The sequence below is a fragment of the Ranitomeya imitator genome, chromosome 2 (assembly GCF_032444005.1).
Source record: "Ranitomeya imitator isolate aRanImi1 chromosome 2, aRanImi1.pri, whole genome shotgun sequence".
Taxonomy (NCBI): Eukaryota; Metazoa; Chordata; class Amphibia; order Anura; family Dendrobatidae; genus Ranitomeya; species Ranitomeya imitator.
Genome location: NC_091283.1, coordinates 155243865 through 155256290, shown reverse-complemented (window position 1 = coordinate 155256290; position 12426 = coordinate 155243865). Strand labels below are relative to the sequence as shown.

The 12426-nt window shown below is 50.7% G+C and overlaps 1 protein-coding gene across 2 annotated transcripts in view; it reads right to left on the bottom strand.

The window, feature by feature from the left end:
- Positions 1-12426, bottom strand: part of ABL1 (ABL proto-oncogene 1, non-receptor tyrosine kinase) — a 102593-nt gene that overhangs the window by 7626 nt on the left and 82541 nt on the right. For both annotated transcript variants that reach the window (XM_069747530.1, XM_069747528.1), the window contains exons 2-6: positions 8997-9170; positions 8582-8877; positions 5678-5950; positions 2090-2174; positions 1723-1900 (exon numbers count right to left, since the gene is read on the bottom strand). In XM_069747530.1, the coding sequence (XP_069603631.1) occupies positions 1723-1900; positions 2090-2174; positions 5678-5950; positions 8582-8877; positions 8997-9170 (1006 nt within the window). The remainder of the gene's footprint in view (positions 1-1722; positions 1901-2089; positions 2175-5677; positions 5951-8581; positions 8878-8996; positions 9171-12426) is intronic.

Below are 12426 nucleotides of genomic sequence, written 5' to 3'. Positions count from 1 at the left end.
GGAAGGTGGAGCACACAGGTGCCATGGCCATGATTAAGACCAAGTCGAAACGCGTCGGAATAACGCTGCTACTCCATGAACTCTTTAGGTACCTTCACACTGACCAACTTCACAACGATATCGCTAGCGATCCGTGACGTTGCAGCGTCCTGGCTAGCGATATCGTTGTGTTTGACACGCAGCAGCGGACTGGATCCTGCTGTGACATCGTTGGTCGGAGCAGAAAGTCCAGAACTTTATTTAGTCGCTGGATCTCCCGCAGACATCGCTGAATCGGCATGTGTGACGCCAATTCAGCGATGTCTTCACTGGTAACCAGGGTAAACATCGGGTTACTAAGCGCAGGGCCGCACTTAGTAACCCGATATTTACCCTGGTTACCAGTGTAAATGTAAAAAAACCAAACACTTCATACTTACATTCCGGTGTCTGTCGCGTCCCTCGGCGTTCTGCTTCCCTGCACGGTCAGCGCTGGCCAGCCATAAAGCAGATTACAGCGGTGACGTCACCGCTGTGCTTTACGGCCAGCCGGCGCTCACAGTCAGTGCAGGAAAGCACAGCGACGAGGGACAGACACCGGAATGTAAGTATGTAGTGTTTGTTTTATTTTTACATTAGCACTGGTAACCAGGGTAAACATCGGGTTACTAAGCACGGCTCTGCGCTTAGTAACCCGATGTTTACCCTGGTTACCGGGGACTTTGCATAGTTGGTCGCTGGAGAGCTGTCTGTGTGACAGCTCTCCAGCGACCACACAGCGACGCTGCAGCGATCGGGATCGTTGTCTAGATCGCTGCAGCATCGCTATGTGACGGTACCTTTTGTGCATGAAGCTGTAAGATAAGTTTTATCTTGTATTTTCTTTGAGTGGATTACCGTCATAATTATTTTTAAAATGAAGAAATAAACAAAAAAATTTTACTTCAAAATTCCTGCTGGATTTTTTCGTATCTGATCACAATGTTTCACTAACAACCTCCTGTTCAGTTTTGTACATTTTTGCCTGCGGCTTTAGATCAATGTGTGATTTTTGGATGTGCAGTCCATGTCTTGTTCTGCCCATTTTGGAGCTGACTCCCAGCTTTCCCATAGTCCTGAACGGCAAATCTGCCTATCTACAGAAAAGACAGATGACAAGCGGTGACCAAGCTTTCCATAGGCCAGAGATGTCGAGAGATGGCACAAGCGTCTGCAGGGGGAGTTGTATGTAGTTGGTACCGTTTTCCCTGATTAACCCCTCACTGGCAGGTAACGATACAATCTCCCTCCGTCCTCGTCGTAGAAAACACAATGGAGAACATTTGCGGCGGCGCTGACATTTAATATAACTTCAATTTCCCGGAGAACAGACGTAAAATGCCATGGCGTCACGTGCCGCTCTCTCAGGAGATGCTGCCTGCTGTGTCTCGGCTTTCAATGCTGCCCGGCCTCCGTATTGTTCACGCAAATCAACACGGCAAATTGTTTCAGCACTTAAGCCCATGAGCCATGATGGTGGCGGGGCCAGGAGCAGCGCTGACAGCGTAATTACATCCCTGCGCAAAAATAAAAAAAACTGACTTCATTCTGCTGGGCCATAATGGAGCCGAGCGAGCAGAGCGCCACTGATCGGGCTGTTTATGGTGTGAAGCTGAAAAGGCGGACACGGGATCAGGAATCCAGACACCGCGGCTGCACATCACATGACACGGAGATAAGTGCACTACCTGCGAGACTACAGACCTGTGGATGAAGTTCTTCTTCTCCAGGTACTCCATGGCTGATGAGATCTGCGTGGCCATGTGAAGGAGGACCACGGCAGTCACCTCCTCCCGGATGCAATCCCGCAGGTAATCCAACAGGTTCCCATACGTCATAAACTCTGTGATGATGTAGAACGGGGGCTCCCGCGTACAGACCCCTAAATAAGGAACACCGAGCAGAATAGTGAGTGCAGCTCTGGAGTATCATACATAATGTAACTCAGGATCAGTAATGTATGTACACAGTGACTGCACCAGCAGAATAGTGAGTGCAGCTCTGGGGTATAATACAGGATGTGACGGTGATAAATGGATGGTGTGGATATGCAACTCATTGTGGTACATACCCAGCAGCTGCACCAGATTTGGATGCTTCACCTCCTTCATCACAGCAGCTTCTTTTAAGAACTCCTCCACTTCCATGGTGTCTTCCTAGAAGCAAAAAGTGGGAAGTGAGAAGAACCAGGGCTCCGCAGACACGATCGTCTTATCACCATGGTGACCAAATAGGATTATGATGGCTTTTTCATTTTGTGTGAACAAAGCTCATAAACTTTCTAATATACTTTGTTTGCAGACTCTGCATTCCAGTTATCTTCTTACTGCCACGTGAAGGATTTCCCCTCTGCTTGCTGTGAGTGAATGGAAACTCTGTGACCTTTCCCTGCTCACAAGAGTGCATGGTGGCAGCAACCTGCTCCTGCCCAGTACAATGTGCCTTTCCATTCATTTACAGAAACCAGTTACATTTTCAAGCACTTCCAGCAAACAGATCTGCAATCAACATGGAGACACCGTAACACGCGAAGATGACTGATCTAATGGAGCGCTCAGCAGAGGAGACAAGACTCCTCTAGAGGCCGCTGATCCTGGAGATCAGTTGCATGAGATATCGGGGGCTGTGCTGCAGATTGTCAGAGGGCGCAAATAAAATAGACTGCAATCACAAAGTAAGATCTGTAAAGTGAAGAGAATGCACAAAAAGCCCCCAAAACTGATGGATGAGGTGATGTACTGAAGTACTGCCAAGGAAAGGGAAAAGATCTGCGCTGGAAGGGGAGACCAGGGCGAGACTGGTCACAGCCAATTTAGGATGTAAAGAATTTTAGGGTCTAAATTTTAGAGATTGTTTTTTTTAGGTCTGATTAAGTTTAGAGGTCAGCCCTGGGCTCCAAATTTATGTCAGGTGGCCAGTCTGGGGTTCGACTCGGTCCGGGTCCCATTCATTTCAGGAGTCTGGTCTGCGGGCCCCATTCATTTCAGGGGTCAGATTCACTTCAGGTGTCTGGCCAAAGGTCCAATTCATTTTAGAGGTCTGATTCATTTCAGGTGTCTAGCCTGGGGTCCAACTCATTTCAGGGGTCTGGAGTATGAACCATCTCAGGGGTCTGGTCTGGGGTCCGATTCATTTCAGGGGTCTGGGAACAGATTCGTTTCAAGGGTCTGGTCTGGGGTGCGATTCGTTTCAAGGGTCTTGGTCTGGGGTGCGATTCGTTTCAAGGGTCTGGTCTGGGGTCCGATTCGTTTCAAGGGTCTGGGGTCCGATTCGTTTCAAGGGTCTGGGGTCCGATTCGTTTCAAGGGTCTGGGGTCCGATTCATTTCAAGGGTCTGGTCTGGGGTCCGATTCATTTCAGGGGTCTGGGAACAGATTCGTTTCAAGGGTCTGGTCTGGGGTGCGATTCGTTTAAAGGGTCTTGGTCTGGGGTGCGATTCGTTTCAAGGGTCTGGGGTGCGATTCGTTTCAAGGGTCTGGTCTGGGGTCCGATTCGTTTCAAGGGTCTGGGGTCCGATTCGTTTCAAGGGTCTGGGGTCCGATTCGTTTCAAGGGTCTGGTCTGGGGTCCGATTCGTTTCAAGGGTCTGGTCTGGGGTCCGATTCGTTTCAAGGGTCTGGTCTGGGGTCCGATTCGTTTCAAGGGTCTGGTCTGGGGTCCGATTCGTTTCAAGGGTCTGGTCTGGGGTCCGATTCGTTTCAAGGGTCTGGTCTGGGGTCCGATTCGTTTCAAGGGTCTGGTCTGGGGTCCGATTCGTTTCAAGGGTCTGGTCTGGGGTCCGATTCGTTTCAAGGGTCTGGTCTGGGGTCCGATTCGTTTCAAGGGTCTGGTCTGGGGTCCGATTCGTTCCAAGGGTCTGGTCTGGGGTCCGATTCGTTTCAAGGGTCTGGTCTGGGGTCCGATTCGTTTCAAGGGTCTGGTCTGGGGTCCGATTCGTTTCAAGGGTCTGGTCTGGGGTCCGATTCGTTTCAAGGGTCTGGTCTGGGGTCCGATTCGTTTCAATGGTCTGGTCTGGGGTCCGATTCGTTTCAATGGTCTGGGGTCCGATTCGTTTCAAGGGTCTGGGGTCCGATTCGTTTCAAGGGTCTGGTCTGGGGTCCGATTCGTTTCAAGGGTCTGGTCTGGGGTCCGATTCGTTTCAAGGGTCTGGTCTGGGGTCCGATTCGTTTCAAGGGTCTGGTCTGGGGTCCGATTCGTTTCAAGGGTCTGGTCTGGGGTCCGATTCGTTTCAAGGGTCTGGTCTGGGGTCCGATTCGTTTCAAGGGTCTGGTCTGGGGTAGGGTCTGGTCTGGGGTCCGATTCATTCCAAGGGTCTGGTCTGGGGTCCGATTCATTCCAAGGGTCTGGTTTGGGGTCCGATTCATTTCAAGGGTCTGGTCTGGGGTCCGATTCATTTCAAGGGTCTGGTCTGGGGTCCGATTCATTTCAAGGGTCTGGTCTGGGGTCCGATTCATTTCAAGGGTCTGGGGTCCGATTCATTTCAAGGGTCTGGTCTGGGGTGCGATTCATTTCAAGGGTCTGGTCTGGGGTGCGATTCATTTCAAGGGTCTGGTCTGGGGTGCGATTCATTTCAAGGGTCTGGTCTGGGGTGCGATTCATTTCAAGGGTCTGGTCTGGGGTGCGATTCGTTTCAAGGGTCTGGTCTGGGGTCCGATTCGTTTCAAGGGTCTGGTCTGGGGTCCGATTCGTTTCAAGGGTCTGGTCTGGGGTCCGATTCGTTTCAAGGGTCTGGTCTGGGGTCCGATTCGTTTCAAGGGTCTGGTCTTGGGTCCGATTCATTTCAAGGGTCTGGTCTGGGGTCCGATTCGTTTCAAGGGTCTGGTCTGGGGTCCGATTCATTTCAAGGGTCTGGTCTGGGGTCCGATTCGTTTCAAGGGTCTGGTCTGGGGTCCGATTCGTTTCAAGGGTCTGGTCTTGGGTCCGATTCATTTCAAGGGTCTGGTCTGGGGTGCGATTCGTTTCAAGGGTCTGGTGTGTGATTCATTTCAAGTGTCTGGTCTGGTGTGCGATTCATTTCAAGGGTCTGGTCTGGGGTGCGATTCATTTCAAGGGTCTGGTCTGGGGTGCGATTCATTTCAAGGGTCTGGTCTGGGGTGCGATTCATTTCAAGGGTCTGGTCTGGGGTGCGATTCATTTCAAGGGTCTGGTCTGGGGTCCGATTCATTTCAAGGGTCTGGTCTGGGGTCCGATTCATTTCAAGGGTCTGGTCTGGGGTCCGATTCATTTCAAGGGTCTGGTCTGGGGTCCGATTCATTTCAAGGGTCTGGTCTGGGGTCCGATTCATTTCAAGGGTCTGGTCTGGGGTGCGATTCATTTGAAGGGTCTGGTCTGGGGTGCGATTCATTTCAAGGGTCTGGTCTGGGGTCCGATTCATTTCAAGGGTCTGGTCTGGGGTCCGATTCATTTCAAGGGTCTGGTCTGGGGTGCGATTCCTTTCAAGGGTCTGGTCTGGGGTGCGATTCATTTCAAGGGTCTGGTCTGGGGTCCGATTCATTTCAAGGGTCTGGTCTGGGGTCCGATTCATTTTAAGGGTCTGGTCTGGGGTCCGATTCATTTCAGGGGTATTATTTACTTCAGGGATCTGATTCATTTTAGGGGTCTGATTTACTTTAGGGGTCTGGTTTGGGGTTTGATTCATTTCAGAGGTATCATGTGACTCACCTTCAGAGTCTTCACTGCCACGGTCAGGTTGTACTTCTTCCAGACGCCCTCGTAGACCTCTCCGTACTGCCCGCCACCAAGCTTGTGCTTCATAGTGATGTCCGTCCTCTCGATCTCCCACTTGTCATAGTTGGGGGACACCCCGTAGATGGTGGGCTTGTTGCGCTTCGGAGCCGGGTAGTGCAGTGTGGTGATCAGTCCATCGGACACTGTGGAGTGGTGGTGCACGAGCTCAGCAAGTGTATTAAAGCGGCTATCTGAGGACACGTAGAGCTGCAGGAGGAAAACAAGATTTTACAGATCTGGTCACATCCAGAGCTGCAGCAAACATGACTGATGCTCCTATCATGCAATGCTGTCTGCTGCACAGTGATACATCCATCACAACGCAGCACAGCAGTACACACCCCACCAGCAGGGGGCAGCAGAGATGGGGCACTCTGCAGAAGTGTAAATCCACATTGTAGGACTGATACCAGCAGATCCCACAGGACGGGCTCCATGCTCCTCCTATGTGTTGCTGCTTGGGACCCTCCTTGCTGCAGTCAAAAGGATGGTGACGTCGGACCCTCGCTTGTTTATTTTCCGCAGACTGCTCAGCATTACGGGTGCAGTAATTAGGTTTGGGGCAGCTGCCAGGCGGCTCTTGCTTCCCTCCATGTGGCAGCCACCAGTTTTATAAATCTGTGAGGATTAACCCAATTTTACTGGTTTTCCTCCGGTCCCTGCCAAGCACAACAGTCCGATGCCAGATGCCCACATACTGAACATATTTAACTCCGGCAGAGCCAGAAAGCCCTGGACCCCAAGTCTCCCGCAGCAGGACAGGATCAGGTCACAGCCGGGCCCTTTAGCACATAGTACGTAGCGCTCACAGTGAATGATCAGCATGACGTCCTCACCCCTCCTCCAGCCCTGGAGCCGGATGGATGGTTCCTCCAATTGTACAGCCCCGGTCTTGTGCACAAAGCCTTCGCACAGCCCAAGCAGCGAAAAAACGTAGGAATGGAGTGGATTACGGCTGTATTATAATAGAGTAAAACTGAAGTATAAAGCAGAGGGGTTAGAGGGCATCTAGGCTCCTGAGGATACTCCCAACAGAGAATGCAGCTATGCTGGAATCACGGATCATAAAACAGCAAAGCTGCAGTGTAAAGAAGCAGTCACGGGCGGCATGGTGGCGCAGTGGCTAGCAGTGCACAGCAGCCTTGCAGCGCTGGAGTCCTGGGTTCAAACCCCACCAAGGACAACATCTGCAAAGAGTTTGTATGTTCTTCCCGTGTTTGCGTGGGTTTCCTCCGGTTTCTCCGGTTTCCTCCCACATTCCAAACACATACTGATAGGGAATTTAGATTGTGAGCCCCAATGGGGACAGCCATGCTAATGTGTGCAAACTGTAAAGCACTGCGGAATATGTTAGCGCTATATAAAAATAAAGATTATTATTATTATTATCATATAGAGCAAAGCTGCAGTGTAAAGAAGCAGATCCATAGAAAAAACACTGGAGTATATGTCCATATTTAAACAAGTTACAAGTTTATTTTGTCATAATTCACAAAACATAAATATATCCAAATTAGTTCATATAAAAGATAACAACTAACTCAGTCAGGGAAAAACCGGGTAGCACAGACCAAAAGACAGTGTGGATCACACCCGATGCCGTGACCAGATACCAATAAAGTGCGTAGTGCAAATATGGGCAGACAGAAACACGGGGGTATATTTAATCCGTATGAAAAGGTCACTTGGCCCTATATAGAGGCTCAAAAAATCTAACGAGAGACAATCATTCCCACCCCGAGTTCTTACCCATACACTGGCATCAAGGAGGATCCACACCGTAGCCCCAACGCGCGTTTCACCACAGATGGCAGAGGACATGCGCACAATGGATCTATCCGGTAACGCATATCTAGTACACCCAAATCCAATAAAGGAATATGGTATCTTGAAATAAAAGTGATTAATGATCCCATATATACTGAATCAAAAAGGGGGTACCCCAAAAGTGCGGAGATGCTAATATTAATGAAAAATTTGACTTATTATACAAAATCTCTATAAAACCACGGAGTACATGTCCATGGAAGGAAAAAGGGGAGGTGGGGTCTTTTTCATACGGATTAAATATACCCCTGTGTTTCTGTCTGCCCATATTTGCACTACGCACTTTATTGTTATCTGGTTACGGCATTGGGTGTGACCCACACTGTCTTTTGGTCTGTGCTACCCGGTTTTTCTCTGACTGAATTAGTTATCTTTTGTATTTATATCAACTAATTTGTATATATTTATGTTTTGTGAATTATGACAAAATAAACTTGTAACTTGTTTAAATATGGGCATATACTCCAGTGTTTTTCTATGGATCTAGTTTGTGGGAGTGTCCGTGTACTTTCTAGATAATTTCTCCCTTGGAGGCTCCCCCACTGGGTTGTGAGCATGTTGGCGAAAACCAGGTATTTATTTTCCATTTTGGGCTTTTGTTAGTGTAAAGAAGCAGTCATGCTCCTCAGCATACTCCCAACAGACAATGCAGCTATGCTGGAGTCCCGGATCGTATAGAGCAAAGCTACAGTGTAAAGAAGCAGTCATGCTCCTCAGCATACTCCCAACAGACAATGCAGCTATGCTGGAGTCCCGGATCGTATAGAGCAAAGCTACAGTGTAAAGAAGCAGTCATGCTCCTCAGCATACTCCCAACAGACAATGCAGCTATGCTGGAGTCCCGGATCGTATAGAGCAAAGCTGCAGTGTAAAGAAGCAGTCATGCTCCTGAGGATACTCCCAACAGACAATGCCTAATAGCTGTATCACAATATAACAGAGCCTGGTTTTCTGACAACCCAAGGCAGGCCAAGACCTCAGTGTGTGCAGAGTTGTCAGCTGGGGTCTTACCTTGCCGTCAGATGCTGTATTGATCCGGTAGTGGTACACCCTGCCCTCGTATCGGAGGGATATGGACCTCTGCCCCGGGCTGCTCTCGCTCTCCCGCACCAGGAAGCTGCCGTTGATGCCGCTGCTCAGGAGGTATTCAGCTGCGTTGCGGGACACCGGCCCGTGGTACCAGGAGTGTTTCTCGGGACTGTTGACCGGGGTGATGTAGTTACTGGGTACCCAGCCCTGGCCATTCTTGGTCTGAGCTTCGCACCACTCTCCATTGTGATTGTATCCGAGGACTCGAAGCTTCTCCCCTAGTACAGAGAAAAGGTGTGAGTGCAGCTCTGGATGTGACTGGAGCAACTGGCAGAATGTCACATTTGGATGTATGCACGGTGGGGGGGAGTAGTGACAGGTCTCGGCCTGATCTTACCTTTTGTGATGCTGAGGGTATTGTCCCCACTGGCCACAAAGTCGTACAGTGCAACAAACAGATTGGGGTCATTCTCGCTCGGGCCGGACAGCAGGTTTTCCTTGGAGTTCCAGCGGGCGGCTTCACTCAGACCTTGAGGCTCAAAATCGGAAACAATAGGTCGCTGTAAGGCTTCTGGGGAAGAGAAGAAAACACTGGTCATCAGTGAGAAGCCGGACGTAATGTGCCAGCATATAGAATCCGAGCAGACACAATCCGAGAGTGTAGCCCGCCACCACAATCCCCGGAGATGGGATCTTAAGAGGGGTCCGATGACAGCAACCACCTCACTATGGTCTTCTGATAGTCAGGGTGAAATCAGATCTTCAGGAAGTGACAGACAGAATAATCGCCACAGCAGCACAGAGGATATCAGGAGAGCGCTAGGTCTGCCCACTGCCCTCCTGATCTACTGAGGGTCTCCACTAAGCAAATCTCAGTCTGTCACCTCCCTCAAGTTCAGCATTTTCTTTTTTGTTTAAATACTTTGTGCTGCTGGGAACCTTGTTTTCTCCTCTGTAACCCTCAGAATGTACCTCCCAAAAGAACACCACACTCCTTTCCTGAAGTACTCTGTGCTGCTCAGTAGACCTTACTACATAAAGGTCTTTCTCAGTATCAGATGTGCAGACATAGCAAAAAAGATTTCTCAGCAACACAGAGTATTTCAGGAGAGAAAAAAGATGCGTCACATGAGAAGGGGATTGGGGAGAAGACGAAGTTCACAGACAGGCGAGGGAGTGGGGCCCCAAAGCAGAACAGAGCATCAGGTCAGGAGTGGTACAAATGCCGACACTATGACCCTGCAGCTCCGGTGCCCCACACTATGACCCTGCAGCTCTGGTGCCCCACACTATGACCCTGCAGCTCCGGTGCCCCACACTATGACCCTGCAGCCCCAGGGCCCCACACTATGACCCTGCAGCTCCGGTGCCCCACACTATGACCCTGCAGCTCCGGTGCCCCACACTATGACCCTGCAGCTCCGGTGCCCCACACTATGACCCTGCAGCCCCAGGGCCCCACACTATGACCCTGTAGCTCCGGGGCCCCACACTGTGGCCCTGCAGCTCCGGGGCCCCACACTATGACCCTGCAGCTCCAGTGCCCCACACGATGACCCTGCAGCTCCGGTGCCCCACACTATGACCCTGCAGCTCCGGTGCCCCACACTATGACCCTGCAGCTCCGGTGCCCCACACTATGACCCTGCAGCCCCAGGGCCCCACACTATGACCCTGTAGCTCCGGGGCCCCACACTGTGGCCCTGCAGCTCCGGGGCCCCACACTATGACCCTGCAGCTCCAGTGCCCCACACGATGACCCTGAAGCTCCGGTGCCCCACACTATGACCCTGCAGCTCCGGTGCCCCACACTATGACCCTGCAGCTCCGGTGCCCCACACTATGACCCTGCAGCCCCAGGGCCCCACACTATGACCCTGTAGCTCCGGGGCCCCACACTGTGACCCTGCAGCTCCGGGGCCCCACACTATGACCCTGCAGCTCCGGGGCCCCACACTATGACCCTGCAGCCATGGGGCACCACACTATGACAACACAGCTACAGGGCCCCACACTATGACTCTGGAATACAGGGCCCCACACTATGACTCTGGAGCTATTGGGTGCAGAACTGCATTTCGGCATTTGATTGGTCGGGAGACATTGCCTTGCAGACACATTGTATCAGGGAACCTGGCCATGGCAGGGTGCCAGACCAGATCACCAGCCTATGTGCCACTCTACCAGAGAGCATGTGGAGGATGGGTTGCCGGAGAAGGGTCACACACCAGGATGTGGCTGGAGGGAGATCACCCACTCAGGACTGATTCAACAGGAAGAAAGGAAATAATAACAAGAGACGGCGGATCTGTGATTACGGGCTCACCGCGACTTACAAGACCTATGACGGCCATTTGACAAAAGTCTAACTGGCTGGAAAGCTAAGGTGACTACAATAAGGCCGCCATCTATAGGGCCGTCACCTAAAAGACAAATATGTGGTAATGTAAAAGGCAGCAAAATTCTGCAAGAGCCGTGACTGGACTGCTCTATACGCACTCAGTCCTTTTACAGCTGAGGGTCTGTCACAGCTGCATCCAGAGGGAACGTGCTCGGATAAGGTGTTATATGAGCATGCTCAGGTGCTAATTGTCTTCGGCTTGCTCGAAAACTATGTTCGAGTCCCCGCGGCTGCATGTCTCATGGCTGTTATACAGCCACAACACAAGAAAGGATTGCAGGACATGCAGCCGAAGAAACTCTGTTAGCACCCGAGCATGCTCAGATAACATCTTATCCCAGCACACACGCTCATCACTAATTAGGACGCAAAGAAAGAGCTGAAAATATATCCATCTTGTGTTGATACTACTACCCCCAGCACGCCAGCTCTCAGTTGCAGGTTTTTTTTTGTTTTTTTTTATAGTGGTGCAGCCACAACTGATACATTGCAATAAGCCGCTCATGTGTAGTCAGGACAGGATTCAAGCCTGTAACTATACACGGACAGCAAGCAGAGATCTTGAAAATGGAGAGGAACTACAAAGTGAAGAATTTTCCACTCCAAGGAACACAGGAAGGAACCGGTCTATGCTGAACTCCATCATCCCACCTGTAAACTACATGTACCATGATGCACTGCAAACCAACATGGAGGATGTGTCACATGCCTTTATAATAAACCCTCATGAATTCTCCGAGCCGCATCCTGGCGACATTGGCGCACTCCAGGCGAGATTTGTGTTTACAGTCATTTGTGGAAACATAAAGCAGCAAATTTATGCAAAGTCGTCTGACATGCTAGGAAAGCGGGGTGACGACCAATATGGCTGACGCGCCTGCTTGTCACCCAACTTTACCTGGCCTCAGAATGATAAATCTGCCTTGCCCCTTCCTCACTGCTTGCCAATCCGGACTCGGAGAGTAGGATGACAACCACTAACTCCACAACAGAAGTGGTCAGACAACTTTCCTTTAAGCCTGCCTAGGAACACAGCAGCAAGAGCTTAGCCACTCAGAGTGCCAGAAAAGCTGGGTGACATCCTTAGCCAGGATGATACTGGTGGCCATATTCATTGTTATCCAGTACCTAGATGCCCTTAAAGGGACGGCGGGTACTTGACAAGTTCCACAATTGGAGTTTACAAGATGTTAGTGGTTTCCTTCCACTATCTTGTCATGTGATCTCGCCTTAAAGTGCTAGTACATCGCTGTTTTCTTGTGAGATTGTTGCCTGCTTGGATCTTAAGCGCCGTCTCCTCTCAGGAGTTAAACACAATGGAAACTCCTGGGCCGCCGAGCGCTTCTGGACCGTATCCTAAGAGATGGCGTACTGAGACTTTACCATGTAAGGTGAGGTCCGCGGAGGACGCCCGCCTCTGCTCAAA